We start from the raw sequence: 26,830 nt of genomic DNA, 5'->3' as shown, positions 1-26,830 counted from the left end.
CCGCCGCTCGGCCGCGGCCTAAGCGAGGAAGAGGAGGAGGAGGAAGAAAGAGGAGGAGGAGGAGGGGGAGGAAGGAGGAGGCGGCGCTGCTGCTGCTCCTCCTCAGCGCCTGCGCGGGAGGCGGCGGCGGGCGGTGAAGTTGGGCGAAGCGCCGCTGGTGCCATGGTAGGCGGCGGGGCTGGGGCTGAGGGGAGGCACGGGGACGGTTGGAGACGGTTGGGGACGGTTGGGGGGTGAAGCGGGGACCCCCCCACCCTCAGCGTCCCCCTCAGCCCCGCTGTGTCCCCACCCCAGCCCCGGTGCCAGGCAGCGGGGAAGGTGACCCGAGGCGGGCGGGCAGGCGGCAGCCGCGTACCTTGCCCTTTTTTGGGCTGCGGGAGGACACGCAGCGCCCCCCCCCCCCCCGTGTCCCTCTGTCCGTCCCGCTGTCTGTCCCCTCACGTCTGGGGTTGTGGCGTTTTTGGGGCCCCCCCCACACCCCCGCTGGGTGCCCCCCCCCCCCCGGATCAAGGGGTTTGGATAATGAGGAGTTGGGGTCTGGGGTCTGAGGTTTTGTCAGAAGTGAGGGGTTTTTGTCCCAAAAGGCGCTGCTGGTGGTGGTTTCGGGGGTGTTACGCAAAAAAAAAAAAAAAGGTCTATGGGTGTCTGATTATGTAAAATTGGGGGAAAAAATGCCGTGTGTATCTTGCCTGTGCCACGCGTTGCGTGTCCTGAGTTCATCTGTAGGCTCCGCGTGTGCCCCAGAGATAAGGAGGCAGCCCAGGGATGGGGCCGTGAGCCCAAACCTGCAGTGACCCGCTCCTGCTTAGGGCACCCCTGTCCAGCCTGTAAGCAGCTCCAGACAAATTTCTCAGATAAGACATCCTGGTCCGACAGCTACGCCAAGCGTGGCTTAGCCGAATCAGGTGGTGCCAAAACACGATAAAAAGAAACAGAGCTGGATGTAAGCAACCTCCTTCTTCCCACAGAATCACGCTGACCCATGTCAACAGCAGGTTTGCTCCCTAAAAAAAAAAAAAATCCCATCTCTCACCTCTTTTTTTATCCTATAAACTTGGGGGTGTTGCAGAGAGGCAGCTGCTGCAATTAGCCCTCATTAAGAGGGACCCCTCCGTGGCTCCTCTGTGCCCCTGCAACAGGCCACTATGTTGATTAATGTGATAATAGTGTAAATAGCTTTTTTTCAGAGTAAATTAAAGTTTTAGATCATGTTTACGGGAACTTTGTGGACTCGCTGCAGCATTCAGCAAACCTCTGGGGTGTGTGTGCTCTATTTTCTTTCGGTCTTGCATCTTCTGATGGCAAAAGTTACTAGTTGCTAACAAAAAGATGTGAGAAACGCTTCTGACTTTCAGTGGATCACTTAAAATGATTAAACTTTGAATTAGCGCTAGCAAATCAGGAAAACCTTTAAGCAGATTTCTCACTTTCTCCATTCACAGAGGTCTTGTACAGGACCCGAGAATCTGTACGTCAGGCCTTTGTGATTCCTTGTTTATATGTTTATGTTTTCAGAAGATAGCCGCATAGTTATATGATGAAATTTGTGTTTGCTGATGTTACAGAAAAGCTGATGTTACAGAAAAGACGCTTGCATAGAAGGCGTAAGACTATTACTGACAGAATATTTTTTGCTAAAAATGTACATATAGATGCTGTCGTTTCGACTTTCAGAATAAAATGCTGTCTTTTTAACTGCAGAAGAACGAGGCTTTGTCTTCCCATAATTCTGAAGTGAAAGTTACCATCAACAAGAAAACTAAACCCTTTTAACTATAGGCGTTAGTAGTAGAATGCTGAAACAAACTTCTGGATTAGCTTCATTGGCTTTCCTGCTTCTTTTGCATCCCAAAGCATAAGCTTAAATCGTCACAGAAGGACAAGGTCCGGCAGTTTATGGCATTTACCCAGGCTGGGGAAAGGACTGCTATATACTGCTTAACGCAGAATGAGTGGAAACTAGAAGTGGCAACAGACAACTACTTCCAGAACCCAGACTTGTACTACAAAGAATCCATGAAAAATTCAGTAGACAGGAAGAAATTAGAACAATTGTATAATCGATACAAAGGTAAGGCTTCTTTTTTGTGTGTGTGTGTGTTGGGTTTCATTTGTTTTTTTAAATTTCCTTTGGGGTGGTATTGCTACTCTTCCCTCTGCCATTCTTAAGCTGTTCTAAGGAAAGTTTATTAACTTGTGCTTCTTACTCTGTACGTAACAGTGAGGTAAGAGAGAGGTTTTACATGTTATTAGTGTTCCAATACACAGCTTTCTTGGGTATTCCTGTAGAGTTTCAAATAAATTCACAACAGAAAACTAAACCTGTCATGAAGAAAGTCTCAGCTACGTATTGTAGAAATGAGAGTAGAGCTTATTATGGAACTGGATTTATTGCTGGTGGCTGCTATTAAATATATCTGTGATGCACTTTGGGTGGCAAAATAATACACGTGATTCCTGTACAAATACTTGGGGGAGTTAATTTAGTTCCAAGATGGTAGTATTTCTATACATTGAAATCAAAAGCGTGTCGGATGACATTATGGCTAGAAGCCTGACTAAACAGTAAAATGAGAAAACTCAAAAAGTAGTCTTGAAACTCCATCCTTAATTCTTCCTGCTTGCCTATGACAGCAAAAATGATGCCTGTGTTCAGAGAGGCGTGGAGGGAAAACCACAGGGAAGCAGGTTAAAGGCAGAGTTGTTTCTTTTTCATTTGGTTTTGGAGCATTGTTACAAAGATAGGAAAAATAAAAGGAATAGGGAAAAAAAGTCATGTAAGAACGTATGTAATAACGTGAGCGATCAAGGATTTCTGAAATGTGGCCATCAGATGGGAACACATGCGTTCTTCACGTGTTCATGCAGAGTGCACTGGAAGCATCATTACCAGCCACTGCTGAGATCCATAAACCTTGTGTTTTAAAAAATGGACTCCTCAAAATTAATCAGCTATGATTTCACATACTTTTCTACTTGTAGTATATAGCCTGCTTCACATATACTCCATCTTACTCTTACAATAGTATTTCCACTTCTTTTTTTCTACTCTTTAAACCACACATTCTATTTTAAATATAGACACTCCTCAATATCTTCAGTATTTTGTTAAAAGGTGGCAATGAGTTGTGGGAGAGACAAAGAATCAGCAAAACTGTAGCATTTCCTCTGAGAAGGTGGAAAAAGTTGGATTAATGAACCACTCTTTGTTTTTAGTATGTGTCTGTATCTCTTTCTCTCAGTCCTTTGCTTGAAAATATAGATACCAATTCACAAATGCTGCCAAGAATATCTAAATCTTAAAAAATCACAAATTTATTTCTTATTCATAACATTATAGCAATGGAAACTAGCATTTATTTTTGTGAAAGAGAAGTCTATTCAGTTATGTCTGTGTTTTGGTTAGCAGCACACCTTTTGTGTTCTCCTGCAAATCACAGTAAGCTTGTAAACTTAACTAAACTTTCACAAGATTTAAGAGACAGCAGACTTGATTAGGCACCGAGGGAAAGGTGCTTAGATGTAGCTTAAACTTCACACGGCCTCTCAACAAGATGGGATCCCTGTTTTCACTAGGGTTTATAGAATTACTACGTACATTGCGTTATATTCTGAAATCTGAGATGAGAGGTCTTTCATTTGCTGTGCCACCTTGGTGGTAGTTGTCTTATCTGTTTATCTAGCAGCTTTATCAAAGCAACAAATTCATTTTTGTTCCAATCCATTTTTCATCCAATCACTTGGATGACATGCAGCATGATAAGGATGTCCTTGTTGAAATGCATCAAAATGTTTCCAGTGATTTTTTAAAACACACACACACTTTTTGCCTTCGTATCTTCAGTTATTCCCAAGTTATATAAAAAACGCATTTTGTCACAGAACTAGATCTGGCACACAGTAGAATTATTACTTGTTATTCCTGCTCAAAAGTCCATAATAATTCTTTGTGTAATGGGTGTAAATCTTTGCTAAATTAACTTTCCCTTTTTAGTATGTTTGCTACTGTAGCTGTGTCTGGAAAAGCGAAAGAGATCTTATGTCAACAAAACAAAAAAAAGGTTTCTTAAACTGGGTTTTTGATCAGTCATAGAATAAGGACTTAAAGTAGTGTAGTTGAAAATCTTACCAGATTAAGGGATTAATTTTTTAAGCTTACTCAAGGGATACCTCAAGTCTTGAGAATGAAAGGTGTAATTTTTAGTGTTGTTTTTTTTTTTTTTTTTTTTAAGTGAGAACTCTGTTACAGTTACAGCATTGTTACCAACCCTAACATTCAGGTAGTGTGGTGCTAAGCTTAAAGAAGGTACTTTGTACTAGTGAAACATAACATTTTCTAAGTTTATCACTAGTGTGCTGAGGCATCATTTGAGCAATGCTGTGGTGATTTTCCTGGCTTGCAATGAAAACCAAAAATATTTCAGTGTACACTTGTAGTGTATTCTCATCTGCCACGAGCAGGAAAAAATCTCTGGCCTCACTCGGTAAGTTTTTGTTTAGTTGTTTTTTGTTTTTTAAGTTAGCCATGTGCTAACCAGTAAATACCTTGTGCAGGTGGATGTATTTATCAGCCTTGCTGCGTTGTAGATTCAGTCAGGCATTTCTTCCTGTAAATTTGGATCTTGCGTGGAGCATTGTGGAAAGAAGACAAAACTGCTTTGTTAAAGTTAGCTGGTAAATTTAGGAAAAAGTTGTGATCCAATCCTTAGGGAAGTTTGCAGAATACTCGATCTACCTACTGAATAGCTAGATTTCAAGTGAAGCTTATGTAAAACCGAAGACCTGTGATATGCAGCATATCAGAGCTGTGCTGATGACTACTGGTAAATGTTTTTATGAATAATTATAATTCTTCTCTTTGTGTTTTGAATTGCAGACCCGCAAGATGAAAATAAAATTGGCATTGATGGGATTCAGCAGTTCTGTGATGATTTAAGCCTGGACCCTGCCAGTATCAGTGTTCTGGTTGTAGCATGGAAGTTCAGGGCAGCTACTCAGTGTGAATTTAGTAAAAAAGAATTTGTAGATGGCATGACAGAGCTGGGGTGAGTATCAGTTTCTTCGTGGTTCAAAATGTAATGCTTTCGGTTTCTGTTTAAAATATTTTTGATTAAATCGAGTGTGAAGCTTTGAAAAGCTGGTAATGATGGTGCCAAGCTTAACAGGTGCTAAAGGCCGGTAGTGTCCAGTCTTCTGTAAACTGGTGTTTTACTGCAAAATATTCATGACGTCCTTGGTTAAGGTAGAAGCAAAATAATTCTTAACAGTACAGCAAAATATGCTGAGCTTTTCGTGTAACTTACATAAATACATGTATGATCGTGTTACGGTTTTGTTGGACCCTGTGCTGTTAACAGATGAACATCACTGGAAAAGTTTCAAATAAAAAAAAAAAAAGCGTTGAGAAGAAATAGCATAGCAAAGAAGAACTTTCAGTTCTTTATCTTCTCACCACCAAATGGAACTGTTTCTTTTTACCAGTTTTACAAAATACAGTTTTCTTTTATTGCCTTCTGTGCTAGATACTTCATTTGTAGAGAATATCTCTAAGGAACCGAAATAAAAATGAGAGTACCAGTGGCTCTGACTGTGACAATAACTGATAAAAGATTTTTTTTTCCTTCCTGAATTATTGAACTGGTCTGGAGAATAGACAGAGGCTAAAACCTATCCCTCCTGTTTAGCAATAATATCAAGCATTTATTACCATAACTTAATATTTTATGTGCAACTCTTTAGAAGAAATGTTGTATTAATTATATTTATCATTTTAACCCTTATATAAAATATGTGTATATATTATTTAACAGATTACATTAGGTAAGTGAGAAAGTACAGTTTATTGTGCATACTTTTTGTTGTTAAATAACTTAATTTGGTTTAGAATGACACTTCATTAATACCTTCCTACAGTAGAGCAACTGTGAGCAAATGTAGTAGTTGTTTCTTGAAGCAGGGGTCCTAGCAGTCTGTTGTTATTGACTTGTGTCTAAGCTTTCCTTTCTAGGTAAGGATATTCAGAAAATGATGAAAGATCTTTTAACATCATCTGAACTCCGCTGCTTTATTTTGTCCCTTTCAGTCTGGGTTTTGGATAGATTCAGAATAGTTACGACTTTCTAGCCATGGAGAAGTCAAGCAGTTATGCTGTTACATTGAAGGCTGCCAGCATTATTTGATATAACTGATTTTAAAATAAGATTTGGCTAATCCTCTTATGGTTTCTGGCTTGGATGTTATTTTGTAACTTTATTGTCATGTTGATCATATGTCGTCCTGACACTGTGGTATGTTTCACAGAGGTCTGTGAATTTTACCTATCTGTGCATTTTAGAGTTCTTGGAAGCATAATCTGGTCATACCTGCTTGCCACTGGTATGCAGCTTATTGATAATCTGGAATGCTTTTTGTTACATACAGGATGTGCAGCATCTGTGGTTTGTTAGCATTGAACACAGGTTAAGGTTTGAATGAAAAGACATTCCTTGAGGCTTAGTCCACATAGCACTGTCAGGGTGTGAATGGGAAGCAGAAGGAAGGCATGTTAAGTGTTCCTATTGTTAGGTAGATCATGTCCCCAGGAAACTGAAACTCTCAGTTGAAAACTTGGCAAAATTCCTCATCTTTCCTCTACCAGGTACTGTTAGAGACAAGGGAGGTTGTTTTTTGTTTTTTTTTAATCTGTAATATGCAAGACATTTTGAACAACATCTGCATTGTATAGATTTTTCTATACCCATCCATTCTTTAATAAAATTGTTATTGAAGCTTTAAAATAAATGCAGTCGTTGAGGTACTGAGAAATTTTATCTGCAAGATTTTCTGAAACTGATTTCCGTCTCTTTGAGTATCAAGGTGCAGTTCAGAGTATTGGTAATATCCTGTAGATCTTGAATATGCATTTGATTCCTTGATGTGGGGAAAACCCTTTTTCTTCTAAAATTGCATCTTGTCGGGTCATACACTTTCACAGGAAATACTTCAGTTGTGTCAAGGGATGTGTTTCTGTTAGAGTCTCAGTAACTTGATCCCATCTTAGTGTACCTGTGCCAAGCTGTTAAACACCTTGCCAGCCTTCAAAGTATTGTCGAAGGCTCATTTTTTTCCCCAGTTTTTATCTGTAGGTGTACAGAGGTGGCAAGCAGATGTTTGCAAATAGTTCATTTTGTTGGAAAGTCCTCTAACATCAAGATTAGCTGTAAAAATAGCACACAGTTCTTCATTTATGTAGAACAGGGAATAAATAAAGTATAATTAGATGAAAACATAAAGCTTATGTTACAACAGCTATGAAAGGGAAGGGAGGACTTATTAGTGTTAAGTCAGAGGTTGGACTTGATGATCTTGAGGTCTCCTTCAACCTAGAAATTCTATGATTCCGTGATTAGGTTGTGTCCTTCTAAAGGCCTATATGTATTGTTCTACCTAAAAATGTTTAGTAAAGGGTTGTCATTTTTTTAATTCTATCTTAAGAGACACTTTTTTTTATCTTAACTACTGTTTTGTTTTGCTCTGAAACTGAAAAAATCCCTTAATTATATATAAATAGTGTAATCTCTCTGTCAACAGGTGTGACACCACAGAAAAACTAAAAGCTCTATTACCACGACTGGAACAAGAACTGAAGGATCCAACAAAGTTCAAAGATTTTTATCAATTTACTTTCAACTTTGCTAAAAACCCTGGACAAAAAGGTCTAGGTAAGTAGAAAAAAATTGAGAAAATATCTACAGACAGTGAACTCGATTCCAAATTCTTCCAATAAGATAATTGTCTCATTGGCAATTGTATAGTAAATTCATTATTGATTATTTTTTCCTGACTTTTCCTCTTACCCTTCTTTTCTCAATTAATCTCTTCTTTAATGTCCCCTTGGTACAGATAATTTAAAAGGGTTTTCTGCTAGCTTTGATGTTATCTCTCTTCTTGTCAAAGGAAGCTCCGGCAGTTCTTAGACCCCTGATGTAATTTTTTGTTTAAAAAATGTTTAAAAAAAACATTTTTTTTGTTTTTAAAAAAAGACTTAGCTAATGAGCTCCTCATGTTTGTTTTGCTCAGAATAAAGCTGAAACAAAATCTCCATATCAGCTTGAAAAGAGGGAGAAAACACCAGGCAAAAGATATTGTCCTTTCAAGAATTTTTAGCTTTAGCGCACAGTTTTTATGTAAAGTTTCTAAAATAAGTAATATGGATTTGGTTCAAAGCTAGTGAGCAGAAATAGGCATATGATATGTGAAGTATTACGTTGTTCTCTAAAGTTTGAGATTGTCCCAGTCCGTGTCTTGTATTGCTGGAGTGAAAAGGACGTGTAATTTAAATTCCAATGTTTTATTCTCTAATCAAAAATCCAATTTTTATATTCAAGTGCAAAGTTTGTGAATAGATGGGGAAAATTGTAGGATAAAACTTCAAATATATGTCCACTTCCAAAAGACCCCATTCTGTGTGTAGAACAGCATCATGTCATCATCCCTGTACGCTTGTGCAATGGTTAAAAAGTGTGGGGGTTATTTTTTGTTTGTTTGTTTTTTGTTTTAAGCCTAGCCACTTTGTGTGTCTACATTGCTTGGCAAGCATGTTAACAAATACTCTTTCTCAAAAATTGTTCAAAGAAGTGGGAAGGAGAAGCAGAACATTGATTTAGACCTTTTCAAGCAGTGGTGTCTGTACCTCATTCTTTACTTGCAGTAATAATCTCTTGAATTTTTTGATGTCTTTTTTTTTTTTTTTCCAGCTGTGGACAGTTTTTAGTCAGTGTCCTATTTTCTTTATCTTTTGCAGCAATTTCTTCTTTTATTACATATGTCTTCCTTGCATCACATGACACCTTTCGAGACACAAATGAAATAGTCCAGTAGAGGTTCTGTGGAGGTGGTTAGAGTTCAAGTTCATCACCTAGTTGTTCATTTTCTTGCTCCTGCATTAAAAAGCCCAGCTCTATCAGCCTGCAGGGTAAAAAAAAGTAGGTTGGTTACAGCTGAGGTTGGAATTTATGGGATACCTAAAGAAATATTACAAATGGCTTCCTGTTTTAATTGGCCCCCCTCCAACTTGAAACTCGTGTACTTGGGAAATAGGACGCAAAAGCTTTTCACCTAAGCCTGTACAAAGAGAGGGGGGGCGGAGGGAAGGCAGCCCAACCCAGGTTATGGAACTGAATGTACTGTTTATTTGACATGAGGAGGAAAAAGGAAACTTTAGTTGTGTTCCATTACTTCTGTTTATTTGGTATGGAAGCCCTTCCATTTATGTCTGTCTTCCCTGTTTTGTAAGAATGGTACTTTTCAGCAAGAAAATGCCAAAGTGCCTTCTTGCACTAGAAGTTGAAGTGGTAGCAGGATGAACTAAGCAGAACAGAAAGAAAGCCAAGTGTAAAATACGCTGTAGAAAGAGTTGATTGGAACCGTTGCTGATTTCAGGTTTGAGGAATTTTAATAATTGTGCCAATACTTACTGTTCCTTAATTTCAAGTAGTGCTTAGTTCACAGTATTTTGAGGACATTTTTGGTCAGACTTCTTTTGGGTTTCTTAAGGTTATTCTAGATACTAAATAAATCCAATCAGGTGCTACTTATTTCAGCAGAGATACATACTTCTCTCTGGTGTCAACTTGGGCCGCTATAGGTTGAGTAGAAAAGGGTGCTGAGCAGGCATATTGACTGATACTGTATTTTTTTCAGTGCTTGAGGTCAGTGATAGCTTAGCCAAAGAAAAATTCAAGCTGCATAGGTTTGGAGCTGGACTCTTTTCAAGGAATGCCATTGTGTTCAGTGGAGCGGGGAGAGAGAAGTAAAAAAAAAAAAAAAAAATGCTGTTTCGTGTTTACTACATACTGTTTTCTGCTCTGATTATTCTAAAGGTTATTCCTGTTCTTTGGGGGAAAAACAAAACCAAAAAAAAAAAAAAGAAAAGCAAAAGTTCAGACAGTTACCTTACAAGAGCATTTCTATGGGCTAAGAACTCTCTCTTCAGCTACCCTTAGTACAGGATGAGGTCCTTCTTTATTTTACATCATCTTCTCTATATTCTCTCTATTTTCTTCTATCTGTTCATCTTCCCTCCCTCTCTCCACAACTGCATGGAGTTGGGTGGTATTTGTGTCCCAGTGACTGCTGTCAAGGAGATGCAGGATCACATCTCACTCATGTACAAAGTGTGTTTCTTTCTTACTGACTTTGGAGCCTTGGCTCATGATGCTTTTATGAATTCAGTGCAGACAGAACGCACAACTTGATTTGTTACTAAATGAGCTGGTATAAACCTCAGCCTAGGTCCTTTTACAGTGTAGATCTCTTCTTCCTCCCTACATGCACATTAGATGACACGCAATGCTGTGTAAACACAGGATGCTCCCAAGCAACTGTCCTAGCTGCTTGACTTATTTTTTTTCTGATGTCATGCTGCAGCAGTGGTGTTTGCCCACAGACATTCACATTTGAATTATGATTTGAAGACTAAGAGGTCGGTAAGCTCATATAAAGTAGAGATAAAAGTGAATAATGAAATGAAAATGACAAAAGGAATTATTTCCTGCCTGTCAGTTAAAAAAATATATTTTAATATGATTTTTTTTTTTTTTGGAGGCCTGAAATATCCATTGCTTTTTTTCTTTAGCTGTACTGGGAATTTAAATCACCAAGTCTGGTAGCACTCCTTGCTTAGAGCAGTGATCTGTCTGCTAAAAGAATATTACTTGATTCTCAGGAATACACGTGACCTATGAATACTCATAGTTGAAAACTAAACAGGTTTGACGTTGTGTCATTGACAATCACAAAATCCATATTTGTAGCAGATTGTTAATAACACAACTTATATAAAAGATGATGTAATTAAAATGGTAGGATCCTCCAGGCTAAGTGCTACCACATTTTTTTAACAGAAACAAAAAATGAGACAAGCTTGCCAGACAAATTTCTATATGTAAAAATAAAAAAAAAAAAAACCTTTGCTTATTGTTTTTCTTAAAACAGAAGCAGCAGTTATTACTTTTTTTCACCATCTCCACTGAAGAACATCAGGAAATACAGTGAATCATGGGTTCCTTTTCAATATGCCAGGCGGCCTTTTGGCTTAAAAGATAAAGGATTGCTTAGTGCATTCCTTTGTGCCAGATGGGATCGAGTGCTACCAAAACGGTTCCTCACAGATGTTCTTCTACCCAAGTGTTCAGTGGTGTGCTAGCAATGTATACCATCTTGGCTTTTTGGTTTCGGTAGTTATCTGCAAGATTTTAGATCCGTTAGCTGTAGTCCTCTAGCTGAAAAAGTTTGGAAGCTGCTGCCTTTGCTTAATAAGTTCTTAATTTTCTGACAACGGGTCTTGTACATCTGTGTCAATGCTTGCTCACACTTATAGTTACTATTTTATATTGTTTTCTAGTGTACAAATTAAATCTATGTTTGTGAGATCTGAAGTTCAATACTTACACATCCAGAGTAAATGCACAGAAAAATGTTTTCTCACAGTTAGTAACAGCTTCTTACATATTTGGCAGGTAAATGTTTCTTCCCTTGGTCTCTTCCCTTGGTCTCTAGATTGAGTAAAACCAACTACTTCAAGATATTGTATCTTCCAAGCCTCTGATCATGTGTATTTTCCATTGCAATCTAATTGATCTAACTTTCTCCTGTCTTGTAGTACCCAAATAAGTTGGACTTTTCATTTGCCTTAGGTACTTTGCTCCTTGTTTTACATCTCAATATTAAGTTTGCTTATATTTTAACACTGATAATGTCAGCAGTTTGTGATCTATTATATTACTGGGTTTCTGCAGAACTGCAATGCACCCAGTTGATTCCAGTCTTCTGTTTCTGCAGCTGATTAGTCCTACTAGCTGTATTACTTTGCATTTCTCCGTAGTGAAATCTTCCCTATCTACTATCAAGAGTTTTTTCAGTTTGTACAGATAACTTTGAATTCTAATCCTGTCTTCTACCATGCTACACTTTACCCAGGCTTTCTATAAGTTGCAGATTTAACGAGAGTTTCATTTGTTTTCTCATCTGAGTTACTGAAGTGTTGGACAGCGTTAGGTACAGGCCTGACTCCTATGGACAAGTCACGTTCTCCCAGTCTGGCAGAGAACTACTGAAATTAAATTTGAGCGTGGTCTCCAAGAAACTCCTTGGGATCTCAGATCTGGTAGGTAGCAGTTTGAGGGCACTTCAGCGTGCTCTAAATTTGATCACATCTAGCTTCACTTTAACCATCAGTGCTTTCAGACTAAATTTCTAGTTCTTTTTGGGATTGCAATCAGTTTTCAGCGAAGCTTTTTACCTGCAGCATATCGTGGAGGGGAAAAAAAAAATCCATGTTCCAAACATTCCTCTTTTAGGAGGTATCAGCAAAAGGTGTAGTACCTCTCATTACACCAGCTGACACTTGTAAGGGTGAGAGTGGAAAGGCCCAGAAGCCCTTCTTGGAAGTTTTTTTGGTGATGAAAAAAGAATTTTTGGTGATAACTGCCCTGGTCATCTTTGTGGTACAGTGGATTTCACTGCAGGAAAGCGATTCTGGCTCTTTTGTTGCATTTTTTTAATTTATTTTTAGACCAGCCTGTCTTCCACTGCTTCTTTAATTTCTTCCTGTAGTTCCACTTAGAGCTAGTGCAAGAAATTCTGCCTGTACATAATTAGATGTGAAGAATCCTCTCCAGTAAACTCAGTTGCATCGATTCTGTCAGGCCCCAAACTAGGCAAAGAGTTCAGTACATCGATATTAATTCCTAGAAACAGGACTGCCTTTTATAGGAGTCTCTTTTCCACAGTTAACCTGGTGATACTAGGGAATTTTTCTTTCTATCTGTAGGCTCCATAGTCTCATCTAACTTGAATATTCCATTTATTTTTATTAATACTGTCAAGTAGCTTGCTTCAGTAAGGAATATACTCTTTAAAGAAGTAAAAAGTGGGACTAGTACCCCTAGGTGATAGCCTGTATAAGCAGTGAAATGCAGGAAACAAAAGCATATTGCATGAGGTCTACCATGATTTCCTTTAAACAGAAAAACATTCTCTGATTGATGTCACTTAGGACCCAGCTGTCATGTCTGATACACCTGAATCGATTTGGTTGTTGGCTAAGAGAAAGAGGGATGTTTATGACTGTTAAGGCGACTGCCCTCTAAGTGGTAGACAGAACTCAGGAAGAAAGATAACAAGGTTTCATGCAGCAATGGCTGAATATTGGACCTGGCAGACACAATGTTTGGATATATTAAACTGCATCCGAGTGCCTTGTTTGTATCTTTGAGATAATATAAAAGGTGCAGTTTATTAAGGTCCAATTTGCCAGGAACCTTAGGCAAAGGATTATTATGAATAACTAGTTTTGCCTGTGTATCTGCTTCCTCATGGTCTTGCTAGTATATATGTTATAACTGTTAAGTTTTGGAGAGGTTTATCTCACCTTCTACTCCCAAAGATTAACTTTTTCTACTGCAGTCTGAGTGATGTTTTACATCCTAGCTCTTGCGTGATAACTGTAGTAAAGAACAGTATTGCAGATCTTCTGTCGTGTTGTGCATAGAGCAGTTGAGATTGCTAAGGACACTGCTCATGGTCAAAATAAGGCCTTAGCCCTGTCTTTCTTTTTGGTTTTGTTTTTTAAACCTGTTACTTATTGTGAGTCTCTTAACGGATCTCCCTTTGAGCCCCAGCAAGATGTGTTCAAGCGATTCCTCATGCTCAGGACTCTTACTACAGTTTGTTTCAGCACAGTGGAGGAACTTAATGCGTTCCTTCACGGTCTTCGGCTTCTTTTCAACATGGAGACAAAAAGCAGATTGGGTCCTTCGTCGCTCCTTTGTGGTCCCTTCGCCTACTTACTGGCTCAAAAGGTTGTGCTTCCTTCTCTCTGCCAGTTTCCTGGGATCAAGCAAGACATGATACATGAGGAGGGCATTCAGACTTGAATCAAATGTTACCTCAAGACCAGAAGAATGACTATCTTTGCAGCCGGTATGTGGACTTCCAGGAGGTTGCATCTTCTGTGAGCAGATGAGTATAACATGCTCTTTTTAATTGAAGCAACATCATCTTTAGCTTTCATCGTAGCAGTATCTGAAGCTTGAGATTCTTTGAAAAAATACTTAGACAATAGGCAAGGATATAACTTTTTTTCTTACTAGTTACCAGGATTTCCTCCGCTTTCAATGAAGATTGATCCATTTGTAGGGTACTTAGAGGAGTGAGTAGATGAAGAAATTGAGGGAATTAAATGAATTTCATGTTTACTTTGGAAGAGGTCTGTGAATGCTGTATTTCAGGAGTTTGAATAGCCTTGGTTTGTCCAAGTTTTATTGGTCTTCGTTTTAGTTTTATTCATTTTTTTTCATTCAGAAAATGCCACCAATTTAAGAGAAGTTCAGTATAGGACAGTGTGCTCTGGGGAAAAGAGGCCAATAACAGCTGCAGAAGTGTGGCATAACTGCCAGTTGTAGTAATGCCTTGTTAACTCTTACTCATGTTAACTCTTTTACTCATGTTTGGCTCTTACTTACCCAGTCCACTTTAAGTCATCTGTCATAGCTTATTTGAACTGTACGTGGGGAGATGTGGAGAGATGTAGACAATCTTAAAATCTTTAATCAGGCTTATTATCCTGTGCTCAAACTGATGTTTACTTTCTTCTAAGGCAAGCTCACAGTCAGGAGCAGTTTGTTTGCTTTTGTGCAGTTGATGCTTGAGATAACGAGCATGAAAGGTTCTGCGTGGAATCAGCCTGCTATCAGTGAGGTGGTTAATAAGCAGTCAGAGCCTGACTGATTCCTGCAGAGCTCTTCTGAAATCTGCATCCTGTGATTCACCACGCTTCCCTGGCCACCACAGAGATGTAATTCTGATGCTGTGAGTTGTGTTTGCTAACATGGAGCGCTGGGAAGCTCCTTGCTTACGGCTTTGCGGGGATGAATGGAGACAACTCAGTTGGATCCTGAGTTCAGCCACTTCCAGCGTTCACTTCATACCCCTTCTCTATTTTTCGCCTTGTCTATTCCTTCTGGGGGGGAGCTACTAATTGCAGATGAGGGCTATTTTGCTCTAAACGCTTGACAATTTGATAAAGGGTCCCCAGGTTGAGATCTGATGCTATTTTCTTGCTGTTTTGCTTTGTAGATTTTATTTGTATGTAGAAAAAAATATATATTCTCATTAGGAAAGAAACTAATTTTTGTGTCCATATCCTTAGTAATTTGGAGGCCTAAGAAGACTCTTAAAATCATTCAGAGATGAGGATACAAGGAGTCAAGTAACTCACTGAATCTTGCAAGTATTCATTTGATGTTTTTTGGTGAGGGTAGTGTGATAGTCCGATTCCTTAGATTCACACCAGTTTCCACTGTTCCCAAATCTACACCAGTTTCTGCACCGTGTCCAGGAATTGTATAGAAAGAAAGTAATTATTTGTATGATGCAGTTTGTTTTAGCTTTATAGAGGTATGATTTTTGCTTGTGACCACAGTGAGTGAACAAGGTGGAAGAGATCAACCCAATGATTCTGTAGGGGAACTTAGATAATTTTAAAGAAAACATCTGAAGTTCCATCTCTTACAAAGGTTACTTATACTATTATAAGTCAATTGAATGATAAAACAGATTTGTCTTGCACCTGTCCAGATTAAATTTTTATGCTGGTTTGGGTACAATAGAATTTGTGGGCTACTCTCCTTTTCAGATCTGTAAAGGAAGATTTGTTTACTGCACTGAGGAGAGAAAGCCTCAAAGGCGTTTTTCTTTCTTTTTTTTTTTTTCTTTTTTAATTCTTTATTAACTGATTTAATAAAAGTAACTCTTTCCTCCTAAAAGCTTTACGTTACATTCTTTGCTAATTTTTTGGTTTGTGGCTGTAGGTGGACTGGAAAGCACTGTCTGATACTTCTTGGTGTAAAAATTCCTACCCTTGTAGTTTGAGAGAGTACTCCTTGAGTAAGTGAGCACTGAGGCTTTTAACAAGCTGCTCAACGTCTTCCACAGGACTTGTGTAATGTAGCAAAGCTTTACAATGTTGATAAGAAGGTTAAACATCAGCGGAGGAAGAAGAAGGCAATACTGGTACAATCAGTTGATCTCGAGAGGAAATCAAGATAAACGATTTATTTCCAAGCTCTAAAACATGCTACGCTCTATCATACTGTGCAGAACCTAGTCAGCGTGCTAACTACGGATTTTAAGGACAACAGTGACTAATACTGAAGTATTCTTATAAATAACGTAAAGGTCTTAATATGTACTTGGGAGGCCAATGTAATGCTCTCTGCTTTTTTCTCTCTGCAGTTATGTCAGTAATTTAGATGAATTAGGTTTAGCATTCTGACAGCATCAAACATGACTGCATAAACAGCTCTGTTGGTAGGGCAATCTGAGAGCTGGAAAGCTCTGCTTGGCAGAGGATGACAAGTGAGTGCTGCAGTCCCAGAGAGCTGTTTTGGCGCAGCAGGTCTAAATGAACTTAATTTCATGTTCCTCATAAATCCTCCTCTCCAGTCAGTCCCTTGCTGTCTGTTGATTTATCCATTTTCTCACTTTCTTGATTACTTGTATGCAGTGACTTCATTCCCCGTGTCCAAAATCATAGTGAAGGTGTAAGGAACTTCATTTAATTTCTGTCTTTAATTTCTAAAATTTTTACTAACAAAATAAGCATTCAATCTAACCTTGAAGGTAGGTACAAGCTATTTAGCTGGTAGCCTATTTCTCCTGCATTAATTGTGCTAATTTATTTCCACTTTTTAAGCTTTCTGTTCAATGAGGGTAGAAAAGGCTGAGGCTTTCATTTTATTTATTTTTTTTTTAACAAATTTAGGATGTGTTTTCTTGTTTCAAAATAGATCATGCTGGTCGCAAGATCATTAATTTCTGACTGTGAAAATAAATGTAAATCTTTTAAATAGTGTAAAAACAGTATAAATAAAAGGAGTTCCTAACATTTCGAATTAAAGCTAACACTAAAATGTCCTAAAGCATGTTTACTGTAATAACCATTATTACAGCAAAACGTTTGAAATAATTAAAATATTACTTTACTATCCATTTCCTCCTTCTTGAGTTCTAGTTTCACTTTGATTTTTTTGATATTTTTAATAATTTTAGCTTTGATAACTTTAAATAATTGATACCACTTGTAGGTGATTCAATTAGTCCTCAGGGTTTCACTGCAGAAAGCTATAGAGATGCTATATTGTGTACCTAGTCTAGGTATACAGAAAGCCAAACATCTCGATAATGAAGCTTTGTTTCAGTGTATGCAAACTCCTCAGACTGTACTAAAGGTCTGCATGACATGCAACGTGTACACAAGCTGGTCCTTGTTTAGACATTAGATGCACAAACCTCTGGAAACTGTCTTTACCTTTCCACTTCTAAAATTTTCTTCATTAGTATATAACATAGGAAGCATGGTTTTTGTACAAAGCAGCATACTTTTTGTAATTATCACTTTATTTGTAATTGATGCTTTCATAACTGTGCAGCATTGAAATAGAGTGCATAAGAAATCTGTGCCTTGCCAAAGCATCTTTCTGCAGGGCTGCAGAACTCAGGGCATGAGGCCAGAGGTGTTGGGCAGCCTCCCTCTCTCCCTGGAGGTATTTGAAAGCCACCCAGACGTGGGCCTGGGCAAGTGGCTCTGGGTGGCCCTGCTGGAGCAGGGGCTGGACCAGGTGGCCTCCAGGGGCATCTGTCAACCTCCTGTGATCCTGTGATGGCTTTTTTTCCCTTTCCTTTCTTTTGATGGTTTTGTTTTAATCTTTTAATGCTGTGCTCATCGTAGCAGCTGCACTCCACAGCATCACAGTTGATTGATGCTACTATCAGCAGCCTAATGAGGAACTGCAACTCTGTGAGACTAAACCCTCCCTTGACAGCAGAAGAATCCAGTTTTCTGTCCTCCAGGACTCAGGTTTTCAACCTAGATAGAGAAATGTCATCAAACAAAACTGTGTGTAGCCACATCCCTTGACAGCATGGCACACCTAAAAGCCCAGATTGCCCAAATACTGGTAAGATCACATGAACTACCACCGTTACCAAGAGTCATAGTCCCATCTCATCCACTTCTTCCAGTATCTCTTTGTATTGGTTCATGAGTTTGTGTGATTGCTATGAACCAGATAAAGATTTACTTTTTCTTAATTTATTTTTCTTATCTCCACCAAGCTAATTTTATCTAGGATCAAGGCTTCCTTCTCTTTTAGTTGTGTGGCTTTCAGTTAATTATGCTGAACAACAAAGGAAGAGTAGGGCAAATACACTTTTTTCAATGCCTGTAAGTCACAACAACCAACTCCTGCGTCTCTGTGTAGGAGAGTCAGTTGGCACACACATGTAAAATATTCCGCAAGTGACAGATTAATTAAAATAATATTTTATTTACATTTTGTTGAATATAATGCTGCTGCAATCGGGTTTACTTTAAAATAATGCTAAACATAATGCTGCAAATACCCAAATAAACCAAGGAAGTGTGGCATCTTCTTTCCTTTTTAACACTTCTGCAGTACCTCTAACCATCTTTGCTTCCTTGCCTCTACCTTCTCCCATTTTCCAAGGAATATTTCATCTGAAGTATAAAAATTCTTGTGCTGTAAAACTGTTTTTCATCAAAGTGCGTTTTGCTTAACGCTTGCCAATGCTCACAAGATCAGCTTGGAAAAGTTGAGGCTTCATAATGAAGCCTGAGTGAATGGGATCAAAGCCAGTCGCTTCACGGTGAAATTTAGAAACCCGTAAGATTATGGGAGTTTCTCCCTTCCCGCTTCTTCTGCTTTTCATTTGGGATAACAGATATGAATAATTAATTTGCATACCTTAGCAGCAAGTAAAAGCTATTAAACAGCATTTTCTGTGGAAAGTGAGCTTGTTGGCAAAGGCATCTGACTTTGGTAGGACTTTGGCATTAGATGTCCATCAATTGTCTGCATCATCTTAACTGCTGTGCTTAACTTTGGGCCCCAGCCCCCTGTCATACAGGCTCTAGGGAGCTGGCTGTGTTGAGAAACTTGATTTCAGGTGGTGCAGTGGCTTTTGGTTTGTAATAGGATATGTGCAGTTCCAAGCACCACACCCCTCTCTTGTAGGTAGGTCAGCCTTCCTCCTCGGCTGCTGTGGTGATCCTTTCTGTGAAGTTGCATGTTTGGTTTGTGCTTAACCTACACTGAAAGCAAACACTGAATGTTGTGGTTTAAGAAAGGATGTGCCTTTATTTTGCTGGTGCACAGCAGTGTGCACACACCACTATATTTAGTGGTGTTACGGGTGGGACCAGGGACAGAAGTGGTTAGCTATTGCGGATTGCTGAGATGATACAGGCCTTCAAGAAAAAATTTATTTCTACCCTAATGCTGTATCTAATACTGCTGTTACTGTTCTGCTTGAATGTGTGGCAGTGCTGCATCCTCCTCTTGGCATGCATGAGCTGAGCTTTGCTCCTAGACCACTCGTTGTGGTGTGGAGTAAGATCTGCTTACTTGGTCTTATGTTTTCAGTTCTGTGTAGGGGTTTTTCTTCTTCTACAATCACTTATCAGAAGTTTATATTGCTGTAAGGGGTGCTGTAGAATTATTATACCCAGATAAATCTTTTTTTATTCCCTCTTGTCCTTAAATTCCCTTCCAAGTCAGGTGTGTCTAAAATGTGGTAAATAAACAGTGGTTGGCACCTGCAGACTTGAATGTCCGGGTTTCTGTCAATATTTGCCTTCTTTTGATGGGTGTGTTCTTTAAGTTTGTGGCAGGGTTATTGATAACTATTGTTTTGTTTCTAGATTGAGTAACTTTAATCCTGCACTGCTGGGTGGTGACAAAGAGACTTTAATCTTTGACTGTAATGTCCAATGTGCAATTTTTACCATTACTGCTTTTTTTCTGCCTTTTGGGTTACTATAGAGAGCAGTTCTTGGTAATGATTGTAAGAATTTAAAAAGAATGTAATACATTTGTATCTTAATATACTGGATGAAGCATTAATTGTTTAACCTTAACAGTTTTAATGCATACGTGTATAATATGCTGTAATATTAAATGTTTTTCTTTGTCTCTTGCAGATCTAGAAATGGCAATTGCATATTGGAATTTAGTCTTGTCAGGAAGATTTAAATTCCTAGATCTTTGGAATAAATTCTTGTTGGTAAGTACAGACTTTATTCCTTCCCACCTTAGTCCACAGTAGTCTGACTTCTATGATGCTGCGCTTACGATAAAGAAAAAGACAGGACCTACGAATATTTCCTTTTAACTTCTTTTTTGAAGACTGATATAAGGTAGTCTTAAATCAAGCCAAATTAAATCATCTTTGTATAATTTTCTAATTGAGGAGGAAGCAAACAGATGTAGCAAAGCAGCAGTGCGTTCTGCTTGCACAGTCCTGTATTCTCCCACCTTAAGAAAGCTGCTGCATGAACTGAAGCCATAATTGTAGATTGAACCTATGTTGTCTTTATTCTCAAGACAGCTGTGATTGTTGTCAGCTATATACTTTACCATACCTTATGTGGTACTAATGCATAAATTGGGTCTTTTTACAAAGTAAGTTCTGTTACGACTGACTTAACCCGAGAGATGACTTCTTAGTGAATGTTTTTGTCCAAGTAATTATTCTGACTCATTTTTTAGATAGTAGTTGTGAACTTATCTTGGTAGTTTTGTGTTACCAGTGCAGTTCTGTGGGCAGTGGAGTAAAGATGCATAAATTAAACTTTAGGAATCACAAAATATTCTTATTTAAGAGCCAATTGATTCATACATATTTCTACACTGGTATTTCTATATGCTATCAGAAAACCTTTGTACAATATTATATCGTGTATAACTTATCTTTAGTTTTCAGTTTAATTTTTTATCTGTTGTTTAGGAGAAGCATGTCTTTTCTATATTTATTTCTATATTTTTAAGTGTATGCTTTTTAGTATATTTTACTTTTTTCCAAAAAATTTGGACAGTATATTTATTTTATTCACTGTCTATATGTAAGAGTTTCGTAAAGAGAATTTGTGAAAACATTTCACATTTTAACTGCCTTAATACACTTAACACTTAAAGTATCAAAATACAACGTCCCACTACGCTATGTGATCGAGTTTGTTACAGCAAACTGTTCTACGGGTCTCTGCTTCAAGCAGTACTCTAGAAGATGGAATATAGTGTCTTATTTTGCTACAAGTATTTAACCTGAATGTAAATGATAGAAAAAAATGTTTAGATTAAAAAAAATCAACTTAAGAAAACAGCAAGCTAGGACTCCCTAGGGCATGTTTTTGTTTTTCTTTTTAAGGAACCTTTTCCAGAAGATTTGTTTGCTTGTTATATCTTGGCTGAAAAAAATGTAACGTTCGACTTGAGTAAGAGTGCATGTTTGCTGTTGTGATGGATGTCAGCCTCATTTTGATCAAGTTCCAGGTCTTTAGAAATGTAGCTTGTTCTTCTCAATATTCCAGAGTGTTAATGCTTAAAAAAAAAACACAACCACACACATACATACACACAAACAGAACAAAACAAACAAAACACTAATTCTTTACATGCAATTACAACTTCTTACTGCAAACCAGGTCTAGGCATCAGGGCTGACATTGAATTCCTGATTAGTCACCCCTGTTGTCTTCAAGTACTATAGCATAAGCAATGGATGAGGTGAGTTCTGGGTGGTCTGACCTAATCCTACAGCTCAAAACTGCTTCAAGTTGTTTCTCCACATATATTTCTGCTGATTTCCTTTACAGCAGCTGCAGTGCTTTACTGACCATCCTGTATGAACTGTTTCTGCTTGCTAAGCTGGCAGAAAGATCCAGCAAAAGCTGAATGTTCTCCTTCAGGCTAAGCAGTTGGCTTCCCAAGGGGTCAGAGGAGCACACATTTTTGGGGTGTTGTTCAAACTGGCTGGGCTGGAAACTGTTCCATGTGAATGAGGTGAAAGGAGCATACCTGAAATCAGACTAGGAGGTCGTATGGAAAAATAGGAGGAAGTGGGCAAAAGGAGACTGGAGAAAACAAGTGGAGCAAATGCAGATGTTACACAATGGTGAAGAAGAGAGTTGTTTGAGAGGCTGAGATGTTGGATCCAGAAGGTAGACTGGGAGTGAGAAGAGGAAAATGGGTGCAAATGTAACCAGCAGGTTGAAACAAACTGTGTAAGGGTGGGTAAAAAAGGTTATGGTAAAAAGGGCTCAAGTTAAAACAGTTGGACACCAAGATCCATCACATAAAAGTGTAAAGTATGTTTGTTTTACGCTTTTCACTAGCAAGTTAGGAACACATACCCTAAAAGCAAAAATAGGACAAAACAAGTATCAGAAACTTCTATTTTTTTTGCATCCTTTAGTAATAATTTTATAGTTTTCTTTGGAAGAGCTCAACTTTTAAAAATAAGTAGTGTAAAATGTCAATATCTTCTGTACGTGTCAAAATAAAGTTCTGCCATACTACCATGGAGTTTGAAAATAGTTTGTACTAAACAGTACCATTTTTCTTCCTTTGCAGGAACATCATAAAAGATCAATTCCAAAAGATACGTGGAATCTTCTGTTAGACTTTGGAAATATGATTGCAGATGATATGTCCAACTACGATGAAGAAGGTAAAGCAGTAGTTGAATTATCTTCAAAAGTTGGTGCAGCAGAACTGAAATGCTACTATAAACGTACATCAGGACATGCTGAAACCTTTTGTTTCAATTTCTTACATGTAGAGGTTTAGTTGCAAATTTAGGGTAACATACTTGTTGCCAAAACTAATGATAAGAATTTTGACATAACATGTAGATGGAATTAAAGATACTGTCACACAGTGATATAGCACATACTGTTTGAACCTGTCATGCTACAAGAATCACAGTAAAACTGTTTTTTGTACCAAAAATGCTGTTAAATACAAGGCTAAACATTTTTTCCACTTGCAAGAATACCTACATAAGCTTTTTTTTTTTTTAATGAACCTAAAAGAAACTTACACTGTCCCTAATCTTACAAATCCCAGTTTGGAATGGCTGTGTACAGAAATATTTACTGGGTTATGAATGACTCTAACAGAAATGCCATGGTTTTTCTATCAACTGTTTATCAACTTTGTAGCATGCATTATGCTTTTAATACATTTTGTTTGGACGAAGAACTATTGCTCAAGAAGAGATACAATGTTTTTTTACTATTTAGGAGCTTTTCTCTAGTGTTTATTGTGTCATGCATGTTTCAGGTAGGAAATGAGGAAACATTTCTGCTCAGAAAGAGCAGTCAGGCACTGGGACGGGTTGCCCGGGGAGGTGGTGGAGTCACCGTCCCTGGGGGTGTGCAAGGAGAGGTTGGGCCTGGTGCTTGGGGACATGGTTTGGTGGTGACATTGGTGGTAGGGGGATGGTGGGACCAGCTGATCTTTCCAACCTTAATGAATGAATCGATGATTCTAAAGCTAATCTAGGCCAGAAAGTCAAAGTGACCTTCTGATCCTTTTTATTTAGAGACTATACCAACTTACTGCTAATAATGATACATTAATTTCTGAACTGCTTGACTTCTCTTTAGGAGCGTGGCCTGTTCTTATAGATGACTTTGTGGAATATGCACGACCTGTAGTCACAGGAGGAAAGCGTAAAACTTCCTAACCCCAGACTTAATGTGGACTAAATGCACAGTCTGAACTGCGTTAGGTAACAAAGATTTGTTGGCTGATAACTGTGCACACTGTTGCTGGTTTCGGTGGTCGTGATGAGATTCCGGAGACAGAGCAGGAATTCCTCCTTTCTGCCTGAAGAAAATGATGGCTGACCCGCGGACATTTCATGAACAAACTCCAGAAGATAGTCCAGGCTGTTTGTAGGCTATTGGCTTCAACTATTTTACTGGTTGTATCATATAGGATGTAGATTTTGCATGATTTTATACTTTGGAGAAGTTTAACTAGAGGCCATTTTATTAAAGGTTTGACAGCACAGCATGCCATTGAGTTCATGATCCAAAGTGAACACCAGCAGTTAAATAAATAAAACTGTATTATATTGTACTTATATGAAAAGCAGTATTTGTGGTATATAAATTAAATCCCTAAATAAAACATGTAGTATGGTGTATTTTTATAAAAGCTAGCTCTATGGATCTGTCCTCATGCAGAATTTTTTGACTTGTTGCCAGAATTTTGAATTTATATTTTTAAGCCTTCAGTATAGAGATTGAGCATTCCTTTTGTTTTCCCCGATGAGATTAACTTCCTCACTACTGAATTCCTGAAGAGCTTGGACATGTTGCAGTAGCATTGCTGAAGAAGGGGTTGCTGCTCTGTGCTGTGTTGCACCTCCAGCCTTTTTTATTAACCATTTGAAAATAGACCTTAAACAACTGAAGATACTTCTATTAATTTATATTTGATGATCAGTTCTCCTAGTCTTCAGTTATGTATTTATTTTAAACAGTGGATTGGTAGAACATAACTTTTATTTGTAGCCGGGAAGACACCCTCAATTCTAGCAAGATGCAACAAATTATGAGTGCAGTTCCTGACAAGCCTCACAGAAAGTAAATGTGAATAAGCCCAAAGACTTCAACAGTTGGCTTCCACTTTGAAAACAGAGGAAAGGAAATTTCACATTAATTATGTTAGAATCTGGATATTTTGTATATTCAGTAATACTTAAGGAAAAAAGTGAGTAAATTCATGCAGTATCACTCAAGAGCAGTGGAATGTGATCAGTTTTCACCAAATTCATTCAGTTTTTTCTCCCCTCTCACCAATTATCTGTTACAAAGTGTGTAGAGGCCAGTCTTCTTTTTCCCCAACAGTGTCTTCCAGTGCTTAAGCACAACTTCTTTTTACCAGAAACTATTCAGCATGCTTTCATACAGGGCTCTTCTAAACTCTACATCATCGAAATGAGTTTGTCCTAGCCTTTATAAAAGTTTGTTAAAGAGTAAACACAGCTATGACTAATAGATGTGCTGTAATCAGAGCTGCATAAATCCAAGAATCCTTTGAGAAGGTAGTGCATTGAGTTATATAACTCGTACTGATTTGGCTCACCTCAGGTAACTTAACTATTGCATGATGGCTTATTATATTTCATAGTTTGGAGGGTGTAAAAACTTAAACTACTCTTAAAAATCTAATCTTTAGATTTTCATATAAGCATTCAGGTTTCAATTATGTCAGCGCAGCCTACAAAGCAAATATACGTGGTGCACATGAAGTTCACATCCTTCTACTTGAGAAAATCTCAGGTGTGTATGATGTTTAGAAAGCAGGGTTAGGAAAAATTTGAACAAATTAGCAAATTTTCTATGTATAGGAATAAAGCAAGCAAGTTAGAGATGCCCAGTTACTGATTTATTGTTAGTCTCTTTACCCCAAGCAGTATTTGAATGTTAGACCTTGCACGGCAGCCGCTAGATGTCAGTGTCTCAGTCTCCAGGGGCTTCTCTCTTTTGTGTAGGAAGGAAGGGTGTAATGCTGACCCAAATTACCACTTTCTGACTGTCTTTTTAGGAGACCATTTCTTATGTAACTGCAGTATTCTACAGAAGTCATCTGAAATATAAAAGCAGTAGTATTATGCTCTTTTAATGCATTTGATTTATAATCAAATCTACCCAATCTTCTTCTACCCAGACCAAGCCATTTCTGTCCTGTAGGCTTTGGAGAAGAAGTGTGTGACACCCCATGGCATCAGCTGCCTCTGTCCAGCCAAAAGCAGTGGAATGCTTGCTATTGACACAATTATCTCTTAAAATTATATAGTTATAATATAACTGAGCAGAAATAGTTTATTCCATTGGTGTGTGGTGTAACCAAATAGTCTCTTAGCGCCAGAGCTTGCGAAACATTTGTACGTGCTGAGAACTCCCTCAAATCAACCTAACGATGCTTTTACCTTTCCAGATAAATGGAGCATAAAAAAGTATGTGGCTTGACGTTTTTTGGGCTGATAATATAAGGAAGCAGGTGCTTAGAATATTTATTTAGTTCTTACATACAGTTGTTTGCCTCTCAAGCTTCATTCCTGAGGTCCTTTGTGGAAAACACCTTCCCACAGAGGAAGACTGGGCGAAACGCTCTCAAGGTAGGAGTTGCTCCCCATCAGCCAGTGTAGTCGATTTTTTTTTTTCTTTTGCTCTTCCCAGTCTTCTACTCGTTTGAAACCACCTCCGCATTTCACATTCCCATAAATATGGAGTGACAGCTTCAAGCTTGAACAATTGCAAAAGTAAATGCAAATGATCAGCTTTCAAATGATGTTTTCCTTACGACTTCCAGTGTTTGCCACTGTCTGCTGTTCCCCTTTACAGGGCACTCTGACTTTGCTTTTTAGCTCCTCTAGTGGTAACACCTAGGCTGATTAATTTATAATCATAAATGGTACAGAAATCTTGAAGTTGTTCACTACATACAGTGCTAGTTCCTAGATAAACTCTGTGTATTTTTTTTTTAAAGCTGTTGCCAAGTTTTTTGGGTTTTCTTCCTGGAGCATTCGAAACTGAGCCATAGGATTTGTACTCGCCAATTCTAAATTTAAATGTAATTTATCGTGTGTGTCATGCCAAGAAGAGCAGACCCGCAGGCATCCACTCGTGCAATGCACCTGAGGGATTTGCTGCTGAGTAAGCTGTATGTGTGTGAATTTTTGTGGCAATGGAAAAAAAGAATAAAGGGACTTGGAACATAAAGGATCGAAGCCAGTCATGTGAGATGTCTCTGTGGTTTTATCAGCTTTCTGCTTTGGAAGCCTTGCAAAGGCTGGGGAGGGGGGAATTTGTTTTCAGTTAATTTGCTGGATTCATGCATTATTCCATCAACCAGATGAAGGAGAGGATGCAACTCATGATTTTTAGCAGTTACACCTGAAAGAAATGCCTGTT

At 38.3% G+C, this 26,830-nt stretch overlaps 1 protein-coding gene across 8 annotated transcripts; it reads left to right on the top strand.

Annotated features, from left to right (window-relative positions):
* The first annotated feature begins 32 nt into the window (after nt 1-32).
* Nucleotides 33-26,650, top strand: DCUN1D2 (defective in cullin neddylation 1 domain containing 2). 8 transcript variants are annotated; one of them, XM_082767549.1, is made up of 7 exons: nt 33-165; nt 1,855-2,071; nt 4,877-5,045; nt 7,570-7,700; nt 20,042-20,124; nt 22,473-22,569; nt 23,510-26,650. In XM_082767549.1, exons 1-7 carry the CDS (start codon nt 163-165, stop codon nt 23,587-23,589), a joined length of 780 nt encoding a protein of 259 aa, XP_082623675.1. In that variant the 5' UTR covers nt 33-162; the 3' UTR covers nt 23,590-26,650. The 8 variants fall into 8 exon arrangements, 7 of the variants coding, with proteins under 7 accessions (XP_082623675.1, XP_082623676.1, XP_082623679.1 ...); XM_082767550.1 differs by having other exon boundaries at nt 83-165; nt 1,702-2,071; XM_082767553.1 differs by lacking the exon at nt 33-165 and adding an exon at nt 641-995.
* The last annotated feature ends 180 nt before the right edge of the window (nt 26,651-26,830 follow it).

The sequence above is a fragment of the Aythya marila genome (genome assembly GCF_965140915.1).
Source record: "Aythya marila genome assembly, chromosome: 1".
In the NCBI taxonomy this organism is placed as follows: domain Eukaryota; kingdom Metazoa; phylum Chordata; class Aves; order Anseriformes; family Anatidae; genus Aythya; species Aythya marila.
The sequence above is the reverse complement of the archived record's forward strand: the minus strand, read 5'-3'. Positions and strand labels throughout refer to the sequence as shown.